The sequence below is a fragment of the Haplochromis burtoni genome, unplaced genomic scaffold, assembly GCF_018398535.1.
Source record: "Haplochromis burtoni strain Fernald_Lab_line unplaced genomic scaffold, NCSU_Asbu1 Contig_251, whole genome shotgun sequence".
Classification (NCBI taxonomy): Eukaryota; Metazoa; Chordata; class Actinopteri; order Cichliformes; family Cichlidae; genus Haplochromis; species Haplochromis burtoni.
In genome coordinates this window covers 69978-90522 of record NW_024582612.1, presented here as the reverse complement: position 1 = coordinate 90522, position 20545 = coordinate 69978, and the positions used below count along the sequence as shown (strand labels likewise).

Here is a 20545-nt window from a genome sequence, read left to right as displayed (position 1 = left end):
GTTCCCCTGGCCAGCCGAGAGATATAAGCTGGAGGAGGTGGCTGGGGAGAGGGAGGTCTGGGCCTCTCTGCTTAGGCTGCTGCCCCCGCGATCTGGCCTCGGATAAAGCGGATGAAGATGGATGGATGGAATTGGAAATCAGAGCACATAGATTAGCAATTTTCACTGTGATATCAAAATGAAATCTTACCTTCAAACAATCCAAATCACGAACCTTTCCAATCTTTATATCTTTATATCCTAATTCTTAAGCCTTCCAAGTTTACCATTCCTACTAAATATGATAAATTAGTCAGTGTTGCTGCTGTGTATATGTTTAGTTTAGTTCTGTGTCTTTGTTCCTCTATTTAGTTATTGCTTCTCATTTCCTGACATTGCTTCTCACTGTGCCATTTATCTCTTGTCCAGTCTGTTTGGTTTTACTTCCTCCCCTGCTTCTTTGTGTTGTCTGCACCTGTGTTAGTTTGCCCCAGCTGTCTGCACTTCCCTCCTACCTTATGTGCATAAGCCGTCTGCTGGTTAATTACAGAACAATCACCTACTAAAGAAGTACAGGTGAATGAGCTTGTCCCTTACTGCCTCGCTTTAAACCAAGACATTCTGCTCGAAAAGGTAGTTGAGCTCAATGCAATGACGCAATTCATTTGTTGTCAAAATGAGTTTTCATCTGCAGCTCCTCACACTGCCCAGATGTCCCCTCTGCTCACTCCATCTCCTCCACACAGAGCCCTCTGAAACAGCTCTGCCTTCACCTGAAATCTTCGCCGCTGAGCTGGAAAAGGTTCAAGGTTTTTTAACGAATGTTAGTTTCCAAGCAGCTTCACTGAACGTGTGAACCTCAGATTTTGCTAAACTAACCTATAACCTATACAATCTCTTGACAGGCAGAATCCTACAATGAGCACAGGTTGTCATAAACTCAAATTCTGAGTTGTCGTATGCCAAATTTATTAACAAAGGGTGTGTTTTTTAAAACACCTACTTTGATGTAACTGCTCACTGCATGTACAATTTGCTGCAGCAAAAGCTAATTGTGGTGGATTATTCAGTGGACTGAAGGGTGGAAGGAAAAAACACTTGTGATGCTTTCTTCCATGGCCTGAGTAACCTGCAAAACATTTACCTGTTGCCCTTGATTAGCTTGTTTCTTTGTATGTCAGGCTTGATGCCAACCTCCGAGAACTGCTGCTCCCAAGCCGCTTCCTTAAGAGCAACGAGCCAGTAGAGACCACCCGGTGGATGCCTTTAATTGTCTATGTTAGCTAGATATATTGCTAAGATTTGCAACTGATAACAAATGAGTGTTCTATGTGTTGTGTTTATTATTATTATTACTTACTATTAGTTACTGTTGCCTTTCTATCATATCAAAGCAATTTGACTATTCTCCTCTGACCTCGGGCATCAATAAGGCCCAGAGAACTACTATTCAGTGAATATTTTTTCTTTACTTTGGTGATTCTCTGTAAACCTGAAAGAAATCCCAGTTTCTGAAATATTTAGACCGTTTGGCACCAGCAACCATGACACACTGAAAGTCACTTAAATCACCTTCCCTCCCATTACGGAGCTTGGTGTGAACTTCAGCAGGTAGTTTTGATGTAAAACATTTCTTAAAATGTATTTTCACTTTTGTTACATTTTAGATACCAAATGTAGATTAGTAATGTGTGAATATGGGAGTGCCAATTTCATGAAAAATGAAATTAAACAGACTGTAAAATACACATAAAAGTGAAAATTTCCCTCTTGAAGGGAAAACTAGTTTATCTCGTTTTGGTACTTTGGATTTACATGTCAGTTAATACTGCTGCTAAAATCAATAAACACCACTTAATTCAACAGTACAAAATGCAAAATAAACATTTATTGAACATGGTGCAAAAAACTAAAAACAAAAGGAAAACAAAGTGTAGGTATCCAACTGCTCCAGCACATGACGGAACATTCATCACATCATTATGGCTGGAACCTACAGGACCCTGTCCAAAATATGGGAGCTCCTCTTTCACACACTTGAGGAACATAATATTCCTCCTCTGGATGCTCTGTGGTCTTCAAGAAGATTAGTAATCCACAATTTTTCCATCATTTCAGCTGCAACACTACCTGCAAGACATGAAGACCATTAAATCATTACGACTGGGTTGAGGACTTTGTGTCAACTTTGTTTTCCCTGTGCCTGGGTGCGTTCTTCTTGGTTTGTCCCACAGGCCAAAGACAAGCGTGTTATGTTAACTAATGATCCTAAACTGGCAGTAGATGTGAATGTGAACACAAACTGACCACATGTCGAGGGTGTATCTGGCCTTGTGAGCTGTGTGACACTGAATTCGATCAAGCAGTTAAGGAAATGGATGAACGAATGGAAGTGCAAATATTTACTGTTTGCACAAATACTTTGGAAATAATGTCACACCCAAGATACTTGCATATGTTTAAATAGATGCTGCAAAGGGCTATACTACCATATGCACTCCTAAGAAAAGTGTATATAGTAGTGCTATAGTAGTGTGTATATATCTCTAATGCATTTAATATGTTTTACCTTATTAGCAGACTCTAATGAACTGATGAGCATGCCTAGCTCATCTCTGTTCATCTCCAAAGTGACAGGCCGGAGGACTCCATTTTCTCGCACATCTAGACTGAGACTGAGCAGAGGTGTGTGGAGAGATGATATCTTATCACTGGACAGAGCTAACTGAAGGAACAGACGAGAAAAACAACATAGAAGAGATGAAATGTCTGTGCTTACAAGGAAATCTGACAATGAGTATGATCTTTGTCAAACCGATGCTACCAGAATAAACAACAATGTTAAGAATTCAGCTCACTGACTCATGCGGCTGTCTTTGACCAGTCAGTGGGATAAAAATTGCCTTCTACAAACACGAATGAAACATGAGCTATAAATGATCCCAGTGTTGCTGACAGGTCGACAGGCCACTGTGCTCTGCCAATGTTTGTTTAGAATTATTTTTGCTTGCCTGAATTTGTGATTGCATAAAATTATCCATATAATCCCTTATCAGTAAAGTTCTATATGGTGGTAGTCATGAACATGAACAACTATCTGGAAAGGTTAAAATTTCATATTATCATTTGAAATAGTGATAACCACCTCTGCGGGAAAAAAACTTCTGATTTCTATATGATCAAAAACCACAAAGCAAAGCTACTAAAGTTTGGACACACCTACTCAATCAAAACTAAGATGTCAAAACTACAAAATAAAGACAAAACATTTGGCTAATTTATTTGAAACGTAATATTTCAGATTCTAGATGACCCGGTTCACGAGGTTTTCAGTAACTAAAACATGTTAAGTTTTAGAGCCTCTGCCATTCTCAGTGTAGTTAAGGCCATCACTTGTGTTTTGTAGAGGGAGTGTTGGTACACATCACTAACAACAACTACTACAGAAAGCCATGACTACACTACCAGTAACATGTTTGTTGGAATTTAACAAATATTTTATACAATCTGTAGAAGAATTAATGCAAAATTTCAGCTCTCCAGTTGTAACTATTAAAAATAGACCTATCGATTCATCAGACTCATTTTTTATTGAAGAGGTTAATGAAGCAGAGGTCACAGAGGCTATTAAGAAATTATCAGATTCTAGGGCAAAGGATGTTTATGGCTTGGATACTTGTTTTATTAAAAAAATATAGAGATTTCTAGACAAAACCATTAACACATCTTATAAATTTATCAATAAGAAATAGGACGTTCCCAACTGACTGGAAAAGGGCTGCAGTTACTCCGGTCTTTAAAGGAGGCGAGCGTGATTTGATATGTAATTATCGTCCAATTTCCATACTACCTGTTCTTTCGAAGGTGCTTGAGAAGGTTGTGGCAGCACAGTTAATTGATTACTTAGAGACTAATCAACGGCTTCATCCAATGCAGTTTGGTTTTAGACCAAAAATTTCCACAGAAATGGCAAATTGCTGTTTTGTTGAAAATATTAAGTGTGATCTGGATAATGGTAGTGTTGTGGGTGCAGTGTTCAACCATGACATACTTCTTTCTAAGTTGATAAAATTTGACTTTTCAAAGCAAGCAGTTGACTGGTTTGAGTCCTATCTCCACAAAAGAGAGCAGTGTGTGAGGGCTGATAAAGAAAAGTCGTCCATGTTGGAAAACAGAATGGGTATTCCCCAAGGATCTGTTCTTGGCCCGTTGCTGTTTAGTTTGTTTATAAATGATTTGCCTAACAGCTGCCCAAAAGCCAACTGCCAACTTTATGCAGATGATGCAGTTATACACGTAGCAGCTAAGTCACCTGGTGAAGCAGCAGACACCTTAACGGTACATTTAAATGATGTCCAACAGTGGCTGGAACAAAATCATCTTGTACTGAATTTAAAAAAAAAACAAAACAGTTTCTATGTGTTTTTCGATTAGGAAACGAAGTTCATCTGATGATTTTAAAATCAACCCAGGGAACGAAGAAATAAAGGAGGTCAAAGATTTTAAGTTTTTAGGAATAATTTTAGATTCGCATCTTAAATTTGACAAGCATGTAAAGAAGATCTCTAAGACGGTCAACGCTAATCTGAATTGTTTCAAGTTAATTCGGCACTATATACCCACTTCAGCAGCTCAGTTATTCATGCATTCTATGATATTCTCTCATTTTTCATATTGTATGACAGTTTGGACCCAAGCAGCACCATCTACACTTCAGCCTGTGGTGTCCTTATATAATCAAACCTTAAAAATAATGGATAAAAAATCGGTTCGGTGGCATCACTGTCACATTTTACAGAAATATAACTTACTTAGTTTTAAGAGTTTTAATCATTGGTGTTATCTTAAATTAGTTTTTAAATGTATAAATAGGATGGCCCCAGAGTGTCTCAGTAGATACATTCAGAGACAAGACAGTAATCGTGTTACTAGGAGTAAGGTGAACGGCAACTGCAAGATATTATATCGCAGATCTACATTCGGTCAGTCAGCTTTTTCTATAAAGGCATCTGTGGAGCACACTTCCAACCGATATCAAACTGATTACAGACATTAGATCCTTTACATTGAAGGTCAAAGTGTGGTTAAAGGGAAACCAAAGTTGTAGTCATTTTATCTGATGATTTTAATTTTATTTTAAATTATTGTCTCTGAATTGTAATTGTATTTGATGTAATTTAGTTTTAGTTTAGTTTTATGAAAATATATGTTTTATTGTAATATGTATTTATTTAGATTGTGAGCCCAACAAGGGACAATTGTTGAAAATTAGCAGTAGCTATAAACCTGTGTGCGGTACATCAGTCTCATGTCTTGCACTTGAACTATGTATAACTGCGCTGTCCCTTTTAAATAAATAAATTCAAAACTATGAATAAACACATATGGAAATATGTAGTAAAAGTGTGAAATAACTCAAAACATGTTTTATATTTTAGACTGAGAAGCAGTTAAAGCTGAACGAGTCTCCTCCTCCTCTACTGCGTAGTACTCACAGGAATCAGACTTTTTAAGCAGAGAGCTGATTCCAGACATTCCTGTGCTGGGAGTGCCAGGTCGAGATCCACAGCTGTAAATATTCAGATGCTTTTGCTTCTTTTCATTCAGTTTTGAATGTTAAGCTACGATGTGATATTTAAATTAGAACGATATCTGCAGTAAACAGTAAGTCAGCTTCACTAGCTGGCACCACATCCTGGCTAACGATGGGCGATGTGGAAGTGTGACTGGTTCTGTGGTTTGGGGAAGGCCTCGAAGGGGACTGGCGACGGCTCTCGGGCCGGGCAGATCCCCATGTACTAACGAGAAATGAATGAAGGAAAGGAAGAGAGGAGAAGACAGGGAAAAATGGGGGGGCAGGGTGGGGCATGAAAATGAGAACAGCAGGTAATGGAGAAGGGGGGCTTTTATAGCCTGAGGCCGGAGGGGGCGTGAAGGAGGAGTGGTCCCGCTCCTGAAATTCAGATGATATCTCCACTACATGCTGAAAAATAACTAGTCACCTTAAGTTGCCAATCAAAGTCCTGCAGAGTAGCAGAGGAGATGGAGTTGGTTCTGTCCAGCAGGGCGCAGCGGATCTCCTCTTCTCTTGCTCTGAGCACACTCAACACAACCTCAGCTTGGCTGCTGCTCACATCTGACAACTGGGACAGCACCTGCACACAATCGGCCAGAGAAGACCTGAAAATCTCCCCTAAAAGAACCCCACTCACCATGCATCGAGCTGGACTGTAACTATTATTAAAAGTAAAGACAATTTCTTCCTGTATTAAACTAGGGTCACGCTGATGGTTGAAACCAAACATTCAAAGTCTCCGTTTCATAAAAGCTGACTCGTGACATGTAACATTTGTAAAATCTGAACAGAACCAGCTGTTTAAAATAGATTAGTTCTGACATGGTGCTTGTCTAACCTACATGAGCTTTATACAACATGCTTCAATTTCATATTCACCTTTCTCGCTTTTGATCCAGTGACTGCATCAGAGAGAGCAACTTGGGGTTCAGCACCTTCCCCAAGGATACTTTAGCACGTAGACCGAAGCAGCCAATCACCAACCTTCTCTACTTCCTGACTACAGCTCACTCCCACACCTGCTATTCCCACCTGGTCATTCGCCATGTTTTTTTAGCAGCAACTTTGATCACAAATGGCTGTATTATCATGTTGGATGGATGGTAATGCTGAGTGAATGACCAATCGACTGCATGCAGCAAACTGTGGCTAGTTTGTTCAGTCCCTATGTACTCAAACTATCATTGCACCAGAAACCACACACTCCAGTTCATATCCTTTCCAACCTGTTTCACTTTCTCACCACTTCATCGGAGATGTTGTTGACCACTGCCAAACGGAACAGAGCTGTCAGCGAGTCCAGCAGCTGCAGCCACTCCTGCAGGCTCCAGGTGGCGCTGTAATCCCCTCTGTGAGGAGGCTCCCGCCCACACAGACTATCCACCACCCTGTGGCACAGCTAAACACAAGGAAATACTGTGAGGATCCTAGTTTGGCGCTTGGTAGTGCGACACATGAAACATTCTAGTAGGCCTATTAATTTACATATTTGACATTATTGTGTTGTTCTTTTGACTGCTTCCCTGTAGGGGTTGCCGCAGGAGATCATGTGCCTCGGTTTCACCCCATCCCTAACCTAATCCTATCCTCTGAGGTCTTTCTGTTTGGTAGTGTGTCATCAGTCACAGTAAGTAGGAAGGATGGAAATGCCCTTCATTTTCTTTGCACTAATAAACACTGCCATCTGTAAGCTGCAATCACCAACGAGTTTTATTTTTTTATATTCAGACATATCATCATTATTGCAAATTTCTTTGAAATGCTGCGATATGATTTTGTGGCTATATTGCCAACCCTTATATAACAACCCTCATGTAATAATAATAATAATAATAATATTACTTTGTACTTTCTTACTTTGAGCCTGCACTTTTTCACTTTTACTTTAAAGTAAAAACGTTGTTCAAGTACTTTAGGTGTTACTGAGTGTTTTTTCACCCAGGCATCTGCACTTCTGCTGAAGTAAAGAAAGTTTGTACTTTTGTCACCTCTGGTGATGACGAGCCAAAAACATTAACAGCACCAAAGAGCCTCCTCTGTTCCTCTCAGCTCGGATGCAAATGAGTCGAAAGTTGCACTTCCCCATAAATATAATTTGACACCTTATCACCAGCTACATCAGTCATGTGACTTTTCCTCCAGCAATCCACCCACGGGCTTTCACCCTTTGTGCTTGATACACGCACCAACGCTTCGGTATCATCTGACCCATCACTACTCAAAGCGCTCTTCACACAAACACATTTTTTTCCTACGACCAACCCTTTGATCAGTATATGACAGATGTCGTGCCAAGGTAGGTCGCTTCCCCGGCGTCGGGAGCGCGCGCTGGACAGGGAGCGCGGATGCAGTTGACTTCGCTTCCATTGGAAGTTTTACGTTAGTGAAACAGTGAAAGATGAGTGTCGCTGCGTTACCGTTACGTTTGTGGGTTACAACTGAAAATAACACATTTATTGTGTTCACGTGTTATCGGAAAACATATTTCAGCTGATAATTATTTGCTTCCTCCTGTAACTTTACTGTATAAAGAGCTAAAACCTTCAAAATTTCAGGAGTAGTCAGTCATTATAAGAAGTGTTTGTGAACAGAAAATCAAGAATGAGGGACACTGTTTGCCCCACATTTGGACAGCCCGGCGCGTGCTCCCCATTCTGTCGGGGATACCTACCTTGTCACGACACCTGTCTCTAATTCCTAAGCTGCAGCCACCCCATTATTAGTATGGTGCTAGAGGTATAGATGCTCATTCAGATAACACATGTAGCGAGAACATTCAGAAGCAATATGTGGGCAATAGATGGGCTGCTAAACAAATGCCTTCGCTGAAATATCGGAGCTCTCATGGAGAAATCTAAAACATTGACTTACATATCTTAGTATTTACCGAGGTACAATCGCCCGTGGCTCTGGTGGACATTTCGAAAACTAAATCACATTTCACGACTTACTTTTCGGCAGTCCTTGTTAGCTAATGCACTCAGTAAAACCACCATGTTTTCAGTTAGTTCCGCCATCAGCACTACTGATCAGCTGATGTCAGTCACGTGACTTACATGGTTGCGTTCAGAACGCTTCGGGGAAAATAAACCCAAACATCGCAATCGCCTCCAAAGAGTTCAAGCAAATAGTTAATAGACAGAAAACCCAGGAGAAATGTTTTATGCGGATATATATCAAGAGTAAAACTGCCACACTGATGACAGCCTAATAATGTGGTGTAGCCGCGACCGCTGAAAATGTGGAAACATTTTCAGGGAATAGCTGCAAAAGTGAATTCCCACAGTACTTCCGTCAGATCATTTGGATGAAAAAACGGACACCCCCTGGTTCATAGATTAAAGATGGTTCGCAGACTATTTCAGTTAAAGCTACTAACATGCTCCTGCCATCGAAGACAATATGACATTTGTGCCTTTGCATTGGGAATTCGGTTGGACGACACTCCGCTGTAGAGCGAAAGGTTTCGTGGCTGAGCGACTATTTCTCACATCCTGCTTTGTTTCTCGGTACTGTCTGTCGACGATGTGACCGAATCTACAGGCTGCATTTACTGCTGGTAGTAACTTAAAATTGGGCGGCGTGAGGAAATAAACAGCAGGTACGTGTTTTCTGTCGATAACTGCTGGAGAAAAATGTCTGTTTTTCAGATAGAGGCGTGAACGCACTCGGGGACTTTGTCCATTCATTACAGTAGCAACAATATAAGCAACGAACAACTGTAGGCCTCTAAGTTGCTGGACGGAGACACTTTCTTTTGTAGTTGGCCGAGTATCGAGACCTCTGTGTAATCGCTTAACACAGCTTGAGTGTACAGCTGATTGTGGTAGCTTAAAGCTGTTTCCACAACTTCGAGTATGGAGTCGTTTAAAGTCTTTACAGTCTCTTTCACTTCTAAGCAGAGGCAGACATTGATACACCCGGGGCTTAGCCTTAAATGGTAGCATGCATGTGTGATGGGGGGATTAATGAAAAGAAAAGAAAGATTAATAGGCTCTGTTTTGAGTTTTATTCAAAAAAGAATGACTTCATATAGGGAAAAATATATATCACATGTGCAGGACACCTTAAACTAGTTTTTTAATTAAGCAGCGAGGCAGAACAAAGTCTGGCTGTATCAAGACACGAGGACTAAACCCCAATTCAACCAGACCCAGAACTGATCCAGAATTAAAACAGGACTACAACAGTTCAAAATCAGGACTACTGAGGACTTAACCAAGACTGAACCAGAATCAGAACTAGATGATAGCAGCACTAAAAATCATCATAGACCTGCACTACACTTATTTTTTTAATTCTACCAAAGTCCAATATTTAGATTGAGAAAGGTTTATATAATTATTTAGCCTTGTTGTGCAAACAAGCTGCAGAACTTAATAAATATAGAATTTGAAAAGTAACAAACCTAAAAAGAAACACTAGGTACGAGATACATGAGGACCTGTGATACGGTGATACTTTTGGTAAACGACCATTTGACTAACATGTGTGTCTCACCTGCTCTTGTTCATCTCTGCTCCTCTCTCTCCCTCTCTCTCTCGCTGTTCCTCTCTCTCCCTCTGTGCTGACAATCAAGCCAAACACCAACATCATCAAATATACAGTTGAAACCAGATATTTACTCTTCAGATAAAAACACTTTTTTAATTGTAACATCAAATCAGACTAAATGTTTATTTTTTTAGATAAATATAAAAAACATATTTGTTAACTTTAAGAGTAAAGAGAGAAACTGTCTGTATTTCTTAATTGTCAAAATGGCACCAAATTGTATTCAAACTGAGCCACACTTATGGAGCTCCACAGTTCTGTTCCTGGTGTTTTGGTTGACATCTCTTGATGTTCCCATGTCACAGAAACAGGCTCTGTGTTTTGCCTTATATGCATCCACAGCTGTGCCACCAATTTACTCACATGGACTCTACTAACCAATCAGAAGCTTCTTCAGCTCAGAATGGAATCGTCTGGAGTTTTCTTATTAATTAACAATAAACTTAGTGTACATGTACTCCTAAATTTGATGAAAGTGATAAAAAATAGAAGCTCTGTCTCTCTTTATTCTGACATTTAACTAATTCAAAAGATATTTCAATATTTATTTATCCAAAACAAAACAAGTTTACTCTAAATTGATGTTGTACAGTAAAAAAAATGTTCTTGTGTTTTCCATAAAGTGTATGTAAATATCTGGTTTCAACTGTGAATATACTGCTGTGTATTGAAGTTCCTCTTGTTTTGCATAGAAATATACTGAACAACATACAAAGCATAATATATAAAATACTACCAGAGTTTTTTCTTTGAAAGAAGCTCCTTATGTCCATTCTTGTATATCAGTGCATTACTGAAACCGATTTATTTAGCTGTGGAGGGTAACAACTGAAAATATGAAATAAACACACATGTAAGCTAAGACTCTCTAAAGAAACAGCATTGTTGTTGTTGTTCGGCTTTTCATTTGTTGATTCACTTGAAGAGCAAGTAACGTAATATGGGTCAAGTGATCAGTTTGATATCAATCTTTCGTGATTCACCGTCATATTTACATTATTTGTACGGTACGAATGATTTGCTTTGGTACCTGGTCAAACTTAAGCTCTCCTTAGTATGGCTGGCTCCGTTTCTCCAACAGCGCACTCACAGGCAGCAGCTGCCCCGCCCCCTCGCTCAGTCGCTTAGTGCCTGAGCTCGGATCATACCAATATCAGGGGGGATTCACGCACAGTCGTAAATTCCCACAGTGTGCACTATGTGCTTCGAATATTGTGTGTACTTTTTGTTTTATACAGTTGTCAGCCAGACATCTAACTATGAAAAAATTACACTCCAAAAGACCCCGGGCTTCTGACAAAACAACCCGGGCTTAAGCCCAGTAAGCCACCCCCCCCCCCCTTCTAATGCAAACGGTGCCGTGCAGTAAACGTTAGTTTTCTATTTGACGTGCTGTAAAGACTTAAATGGGGACTTAATTAATCTGTGGTGTAAAGGTTAATAGTGGTAAAACCGATGGTCATTAGGGTCAATTGTTTAAAACAATTACCACAACTCATGTTCTGGAAAGGCCGCAAACGGGTCAGTTATTTTTGCAGAAGTAGTGTAGAAAAACCGCTGTATGGTTCGCACCAGGACGTGCATACCATAGTAAGCTGAAGCTTGATTTAGACTTCTGCGGCAAATCGACGTCCTAACTCCGTAACCGGAAACTGCTCCGTACACCGCAACCTTCCACGCCTTTAAAGTCATTTTTGTGTGCTGTGACCCGACGTGTAGCTACATTTCTGTGGAGGTGCACGTCAGGTCACGTAGAAGGTTGCAGTGTAGGGTTTAAATGAGTTACAGTTACAGTGAAAGTTGCGACGTGAGAGTAATAATAACACGTGTGCCTTCTGTGCCTCACCGGCCTTTTGTTTTTCATTTGGCGTGTACAACAATGTACACGAGCAAAATGTGCCATAAAACCCTCATACAACAAATCAATTAAACTGAGCCCTTTTCAAAGAGATCAAACATTAAATTATTTTCAGAATTGTAACCATTTAAATGCCAGTTTAAGCATTTGAATTGTTAGTATTTTATTGAAATAACTCACAAAATCCAAAGTATTTTCCATATAATAAATAGTTTGGTGATGGGGTATTGGTGGCGACTAGAGTCTTGGACATGTCAAAGATGAGCAACACAATTAATTTGGTTGCATTACTATTTTTTTGTCTAGTGCTCTCCACACGGTTCTGGACAAAAATGCTCCATTCACTCCTGTTCAGTATAAAGCCATGCATTCTGTCATGTCAGGGTTTCATTTCAAAGAAAAGTGGTGATATTTGACATTTTTACTGCGTTCCACCAGTTTCAACCATTTCCCCTGGTGGGCCAATGTATGACATTCTTGTATTTTTGCCAGTCATATTACGGAGCCGTGTGACCACCAGGGAGCCCCGAGAGTGATTTGGAAAGATTTATTGTGCAAACCACAACAACACTGATAACTTCAATAACAGAACCTGTGAAGTGTGAACAAATTTGATGGGCTTTGAATATGTGTGTGTTTGAGAGAAACAGATAAATGGATTGAGAGAGGATGTGTGTGTCTGTGTGTGAGTGTTTGTAGAAGAAATATTGCTATATGAGGATTTTATGGTAGATTTTGTGTGTGTACATTTTTCTTCAGGAAGGTGTGGAAAGGATGCAGAATTTAAGGATGACACAAGGATTAATAATAATAATTCACAATAATCCTTAACATGCCCGGATCATCCAGTTAACTTCAGTAATTAACTTTCTCCAAACCATATTTCAGACCCCATTCCTACAAGACTGCTCAAAGGAGTTCTACCATTAATTAATCCTTCAATCTTAAATATGACCTATTTATATCTATTAATGGGCAACATACCACAGACCATTCACTTAATAAGCCATAACGTTACCCAGCAGCCTTGGCCCAATTAAATTCTTGAAAGAGTAGTTATCAAACAGCTTAATGATTATCTGCAGAGGTTTCAGAAGTCATTAGAGTACAAAAAGCATTAGTGAATGTTAATATGATCTTATGGGCAAGAACAGTGGACTCATCTCTATGCTTATCTTGGTAGACCTCAGTACAGCATTTATTACTGTTGACCATCATATTTTATTACAGAGATCAGAGCATATTAAAGGTCATTAGCTAACGTGTTTGAATCATATCTGGCTAACAGATGGCTAATATCTAATCCAGTTTGTTCATGTAAAGGAGGAGTCTCCTCCAGACACTAAGTTTAATTATAGAGGGAGCTGCGCTAGGCCTAATTCCTAATAATGTACATTACACATGCTCCCCTTAGGCAGTATCATTCAAACGCATAGCACACATTTTCATTGCTATGCAGATGACACCCAGCTTTGTCTGGTGACACACACTGATTCAACTGGAAACATGTCTGAAACACATTAAGGCCTGGATGACGACCTGCTTATAAGAACTAACAATCTGTGATAAATGTTGAAGCAATAATGTGCAACTAAAAGCGTGCTTTTGAGGTGAGTCCACTTAGAAAAGGAATAAAAACATTTCAACATATTTAAAATGCATTAATAAGTAAATAAACACACATTTTCTCTGTCGGGGCAGCAGGCGCTCTGCTGCTGGTGGCAGCCCGGCTTCTTCACTTGCAATCAGCCAAAGTCGCTCCTACAGTTAACCTCTGGAGTAGCTTGCACATCATCTTCCTGTACATTGTCTCAACAACTTTTTCAGTGTTTTCCTGAATTGGCTGAACCAAAAAAAGAAAGGAAAAAAATTATATTGCATATTTGTTTGTGTTTTCATTTTTCGCTATCATTGCGAACCCTCCTTCAGCTTGTTTTATTCGTTTTGTATCATTTTGCTGTTGTGAGGAGGAATGCTTCCAGCTTTACATCCAGGTACAGAGTGTAGATGTGCCAGTCATTCCACTCAAAAGTGTTATTTAATGTTTCATACAGCAAACGGGGAACTGAGATCCTCTGCTGTTGGCAATAAATCTGCCATTCAGATGTGCTACTAGCATGTCAGGCCTCCTCTTAGATGCTCAGAGTTTCCGTGTATTTCCAAACTGACATTGTATCATCATGAAACATAAGGGGAACTTCTTTAATGGCAGGATTCTCGTGGTGTCACATCGTTGCTTTTACCCCATTGATAAGAAATACGGTTTTCCTTTATCATCTATATTTTTACTCAGTCAATATGTGAACGTCTGTATTTATCAACACAATACACTCAAAATTGACTTCATCTGGTTATCATGCATAAGGAACCTAAAATCTTTATACACACACACACACACACACACACACACACACACACACACACACACACACACACACACACACACACAGGTTTGATATATTACAAAGTTTAGAGCGAATTCTTATATTTTGTAATATATATAAACAAGTTGTTCAATATAAATATCAAGAATATTACAAAGGCAATTGATTGACATTTAACTCTAATCTGTAAAATAATAATTTTGTCGTTTCTCCTTCTAGGATGGTGACTTGGTAAAAGATCATCGTGAAGCACACAGAAGCCAAAGGCCATAAAAAGCCTGGCCTCGGTACCCTCACAGCCTACCTAGCACATCTGCTGCATAGATGGAGCGGCTGCGCTGGGTGCAGCAATGCTGTCGGCAGCTGCTAGCAGGAGACTCAAGGCGGGGTTGGTACTCTGATGGGCTGCCCACCAGCAGCTTGCTGAACACCCACAGCCCTCGGGGGAGGGTCTGTGGGAAGCAGAGGACGGTATTTCCCCGCAATGGGCGTCACCAACAGGATTATGAACGTGTATCCAGAAACTACAAAAGCAATGCAATCTCCACTACCAAATACACCTTCCTGACTTTCATTCCCATGAATCTGTTCGAGCAGTTTCACAGGTCAGACCTGACAGTTATTTTGTTTTTCAAACATATATATATATATTTTACCACTTTTGCTTATCAGCACTGTACTTGTCATTTCTTTGATTTCCTGACTTTTAACAATTTTAGTTACTACAGAGGATGAATTTAAATTCTTTACAATTTGAGATTTAGAGAATGTCGAGCTTCTGAGAGGCTCACCTCTTTGTTAGCTGTGTGATATGTTGTGTCTATTACACATCTTTTCAATGTAGTCTTTGTGGATTAAATTGAGTCAACTGTTGTTGGTGCCATATAAATAAAATTGAATGAAACTGAACTGAATTGATATGTAAACTGGATTAACAGAAGATCCGTACTGGTTATCCAGTACACCACATCCATCATAACTGGTCACCACTCATTTGGCTTCACTACTGCAGTGACTATATTTTGTTACTTCCATGTACTAATTTGCTCCTCTCTCTGTAGGGCTGCAAACCTCTATTTCCTGTTCTTGACATTGCTAAACTGGGTGCCAGTGGTTGAAGCCTTTCAGAAGGAAATTACTATGATTCCTCTGCTGCTGGTTCTCATAATTATCGCCATCAAAGATGCCCTTGAAGACTTCAGACGCTACTTGTTTGACAAGAAGGTTAACAACAATGTAGTTCGAGTATTCTGTGGGTAAGTGAACCTTTTAGTTTAAGGACCAGTTCATCAGGAAATGCAATTTTCTTACTTGCATTAATATAGATAAGAATAATCCGTGGACTAGAATAGAATAGAATAGGCCTTTATTGTCATTGTGCATTTACAGCGAAATAGTGGGTGCCCCACACCAGCTGTGCTGGAATAAAATATAAATAGCAATCAGGAGAAATCTTTACAATCAAGAGGGATATGTGAGGCACACATTAGAGAAAAAGTTGCATACTGCTTGGAAGTAGTGCAACAAAAAGGAGTCCTTATGTGAGCGGCCTGAGTGATGAGGGTAGCTCAGATCATGGGGTTCAGATTGGTGAGATGAGTGGGCAGGGGTGGGGAGTGGGGGGATAGTGTTTGGTAACCAGAGGAAGAAGCTGTTAGTGAGTCTGGAGCTATGGGATCTGATTGACCTGAGGCGCCGACCGGAGTCCAGCAGATCAAACAGGTGGTGGGCGGGGTGTGAGGGTCGCCTGTGATGGCGCTGGTTTTCCCGAGACAAGAGGAGCTGGCGATGGCCTCAGTTGTGGCTCCTGCGTAACATCCAGGCACCCTAGGAGGAGAGCACGCTCTCTCCACTATAGAGCCGTAGAAAGCCAGCAGCAGCTCCTGGTCCAGGTTACTCCTCCTCAGGACACGGAGGAAGTGCAGCCACTGCTGGGTCTTCTTTACCAGGGCGATGGTGTTTGTGGGTCCACCTAAGCTCTGTGGAGATGTGGGTGCCCAGAATCCTGAAGGTGGAGACAGATTCCACCCGTTCTCTATTTATAATGACAGGAGCACAGATTGCAAAAGTACAGACTTTGTTTACTTAAGTAGAAGTACAGATACCTGTGTTAGAAAATACTCCAGTAAAAGGTACTGATCAAACTTCTTTACTCAAGTAAAAGTGAGTACAGGCTCTGAAATGTAGTCAAAGTAAGAAAGTAAAAAGTAGTTCCTTGAAGGACAATTCTTCTTTTAGTAAGTGAACTTTGTGCTATATTAATATAAAACAATATTAGCACATGAGAATACAAATATCATTCTAATCTAAATTCTAATTCTCATGCAAGCTTTAGTCTGTTGTGTAGGGAGAAACGTTTTGTCACTGATCCAGGTGACTTCTTCAGTCTCAGCTGACTGCAGCTTTCAATCTTATAAACAGGACATTTGCATAATGACTGAAACCAGCCCACTGAAGGAACAGTGGGAATTATGCAAATTCTCATGACCATTGATCAATAAGCATGAGTCCCATTCACAGAGAGTTGGGGACTGGCTGCAATCACAGCATGTAAGATGGTGACAGATGTAGTAATAATAATAATAATAATAATAATAATAATAATAATAATAGATTGCATTTATATAGCGCTTTTCAGGGCACCCAAAGCGCTTTACAATGCCACTATTCAGTCACTCTCACATTCTCACACTGGTGGAGGCAGCTACAGTTGTAGCCACAGCTGCCCTGCAGACTGACAGAAGCGAGGCTGCCATATCGCGCCATCGGCCCCTCTGGCCACCACCAGTAGGGTAAAGTGTCTTGCCCAAGGACACAAAAACCAGGGCAGAGAGCCCGGGGATCGAACCAGCAACCTTCTGGTTACAGATGAGCTTACCAACCCCCTGAGCCACGGTCGCCTCGATTCAGAGATGGTCTTTCCCTTTTCATGTAAATGGCCTCCTTGACTCCGCCCTCAAACCAGCGTTCCTCCCTGTCCAGGATGTTACATCCTCATCATTGAAAGAGTGTCCACTGGCCTGTAGGTGTAAATAGACTGCAGAGTCCTGGCCTGACGAGGTGGCTCTTCTGTGTTGTGCTGTCCGCTTCGCCAGAGGTTGTTCGATTTCCCCGATGTATAAATCCTGCCAACCCTCCTGGCACTTACCAGCGTACACTATGTTACTCTGTTTGTGTCGAAGGACCCGATCCTTGGTGTGGACCAGTGTTTGGCGCAGTGTGTTTTAGGGTTTAAAAGCCACAGAGACCCGGTGTTTAGAAAAAAATGCGTCTCAACTGCTCCGATACTCCTGACACGTACGGGATCACTGCAGGTTTTCTCTTAGTCGGAGGTTGTATTTTTCTCCTGGATCATCTGCAGCTTTCTTTAGGAGCCTTTCCAGCTTTGACAAAAGTCCAGCTGGGATAATCACATTTACTCAGGGCCTTCTTGATGTTCTTCTGCTTCCCTGGCTGCTGTGTCAGTGGGGATGGTGTTCGCTCTGTGTTGTAGCGTCCTGATGACACTCAGTTTGTGCTCCAGTGGATGATGAGAGTCAAACCTTAAATACTGACCTGTATGTGTAGGTTTACTGTACACATCAGTTTTAGATGTCCCCCATTACTGATGGAAATCTCACAGTCTAAGAAGGCTAACCTGCCACTTTTCATATCCTCCCTTTGATGTCTTGGTCCACCAAGTTAATGTGATCAGTGAATTGTGCAAATGTCCTGTTTATCAGGTTGGGGAAACCTGCAGTCAGCTGAGACTGAAGAAGTCACTTGGATGAGTGACGAAACGTCCCATTGACGTATCAGTCTTTACTTTGAATTCTCTGCATTATTGCAAACTAACCTGTTTTTCCTGCACAAAACTTCTGAGTACTTTCATGCAACATTTCAATAACACAAGTTTGTATATTTTGGTATGCAGGACATTTCACAATATGAAAAATGATCAAAACAGATAATAAACAAATCCCACGTATGATCCATCTCTGAGTGAAGTTAGCGCTCTTTCTTTTCTCTCCCTGTCGAATACAGCAACTGGACCTTTACCTAGCAACACACTGTGCGACAAACTGCAGACAGTTTGTGTGTTTGCTGATGTTTGTTGAGCTGATAGAAACGGTGAATTTAAAATGACCTGACACTTAAAAAGAACATCACTCCCCTCATACTTCTTCCTCTTCTATCCCGCTAGCTAGATTTTGTAGTTCCGCAAACACAACAGGACACCTGCACTCATTCTGGCCCTCTAACTCCAGGGTATAAACGCTGTAAGTGATGCAGCTGAACCAAAAGTAACCAGTCTGTTTTGAAGTAGAAAGTACAGATATTTGTTTCAAAATGTAGGCAGTAAAAGTAAAAAGTTAGCAGAAAAAAGTAAAGTACAGAGGGCTCAAAATTTTACATACGTACAGTAGGCAAGTATTTATACTTTGTTACTTCCCACCTGTCTGTGCCTCCTGCAGTCCATTATGCGTTCTTTTGTTTTAAGGACATTCAGCTATACTAAATGAATGAACTTGTTAAAGTGCTGCCTGTAAAGGTGTGAGCTGGGCAGGAAGTGAAGCTTTCTGTATTCTAATGCCCATCTGGTCGAGCCTTCCTGTGTGGAGTTTGCATGTTTGCTCTGCCCACAATCAGCTGTTTTTGCAGCAGTATTAATTTTCTGTGCAAATCTTATAAAGCTAAGCAGTGACAGTGCTCAAGCCCTCTGACTGCTTTCTTAATCCTGTGCTCATGGCAACCATAGCATTCATCGCTGAAAGCTTTCACTGCACTCTCATCAGTCAAATGAAGACATGCTCAGTCTCTTATATAACCAAGGTCTGAAAAAGCTGAGCCTGGCTCTCAGTCACAATATACATTTAAAAAATAGATGGTTTCTGTAACCTCTGCCAATGGGGACATGGGTGCTGCCAGTGACTGCACTGTAGATTTCACATTTTACAGTCAAACATAGAAAAACAATGTAAAACTCCTTCTGCTCAGTGGACAAGGACTCATCTGATCTTAAGGGGACTGTCAGGAAACAATCTTTGCTTTGTGACTCTGCTGTCTGATGTATCTGATCTGTGTTTTCTGGCAGTTGTAAAACTTGAACTTTGAGTTTCTTTACAGCACTGCTTCCCTTTAGAGGAGTGGCAGTGAATTCTGTAAGACTGTCAGCTGTCTTTTGATCATTCCCACCTTGCCTTCCACAGCCGTGATAGGTATGATAGGAAAAGGAAAACAGTTCTACAGCAGGATGAGTAAGAAGAAAGAACAGAATAAAAGCTGAAGGAGAATATTTTTCAGATTAGAGCTGTATGCAGTCATGGAAAATTAAGGCTTACGATTAGGGACAAATTAACAAACATTATCGGCTGCAACAGTGGACTCATGAACAGCACGGAGCAACCATCCTGCCCTCATGCTACCAAGGAGCACCACCGGATGAAGAGGACTGTGGTACCTTCCTTCACAGAGAATGAGGAACTGAAGGAGCTCCTACAGCTGTATAAAAGCAACAAGATCCGGACAACAAAGTATTCCTTTCTGTCCTTTCTGCCCAAGAATGTTTTTGAGCAGCTCCACCGATTCGCTAACGTCTACTTCATTTTCCTTGCTGCACTAAACTTTGTCCCTGTTGTGGAAGCCTTTCAGCCAGAGATCGCTCTGGTTCCTATTGTACTGGTGCTGTCTTTAACAGCTCTGAAGGATATCTGCGAAGATTACCGCAGGTTTAAGACTGATCGTTTGATCAATGGGCTTCTGTGTCGTGTTTACAGCAGGTAGGGTCAATTTTATTATAATGGCTCTGAATACACTGGTCCCTTTAAAGATGGTATGTTTTGTCATGTCAAGCACTTCAGTCACTTAGCTGTAATATATTCGTAGGTAATATAGTATTAATTTTTTTACAGTTCCTACGGTCACGGATGAACCTTGAAATATCACAGCATTGGCTAAAAACATGTACATATCAACTATATTGTAGTCTACAGGGAAATTATGCATTAGTGTATTTCACCCTGCTCTGTGCTGTTAAACCAGATGTGGTCAAAGGTGGGTCAAGACTTCCACTAAAGCAGGTTCCACAAAACAGGAACTGACAAGTCCAACAACTCTTTGGATGTTTAACTTTTCAGAAATATTCATAAGTAACTTCTAACAATGTAACTTATATTTGACAAAAAACATGACAGTGGGTTTTACAGAAAGCAGTGT

The 20545-nt window shown here is 40.6% G+C and overlaps 2 protein-coding genes across 4 annotated transcripts in view; one reads left to right on the top strand and one right to left on the bottom strand.

The window, feature by feature from the left end:
- Window positions 1–305: 305 nt before the first annotated feature.
- commd8 (COMM domain containing 8) lies at window positions 306–8613 on the bottom strand. The gene is made up of 5 exons (XM_005938671.3): window positions 8506–8613; window positions 6798–6953; window positions 5982–6134; window positions 2549–2704; window positions 306–2109 (listed from the first exon to the last, which is right to left on the bottom strand). The coding sequence occupies exons 1-5, from the start codon at window positions 8569–8571 to the stop codon at window positions 2089–2091; spliced, it is 552 nt and encodes a 183-aa protein (XP_005938733.1). The 5' UTR covers window positions 8572–8613; the 3' UTR covers window positions 306–2088.
- Window positions 7711–20545, top strand: part of atp10d (ATPase phospholipid transporting 10D) — a 43776-nt gene continuing 30941 nt past the window's right edge. The window contains exons 1-3 of one of the 3 annotated variants that reach the window (XM_042227253.1): window positions 7711–7850; window positions 14570–14955; window positions 15412–15606. In XM_042227253.1, the coding sequence (XP_042083187.1) occupies window positions 14675–14955; window positions 15412–15606 (476 nt within the window). In that variant the 5' untranslated portion in view covers window positions 7711–7850; window positions 14570–14674. Of the gene's footprint in view, window positions 7851–8633; window positions 9156–14569; window positions 14956–15411; window positions 15607–20545 lie in introns of those variants that run through there. The other 2 variants (XM_005938674.2, XM_005938675.2) reach the window with 2 other exon arrangements.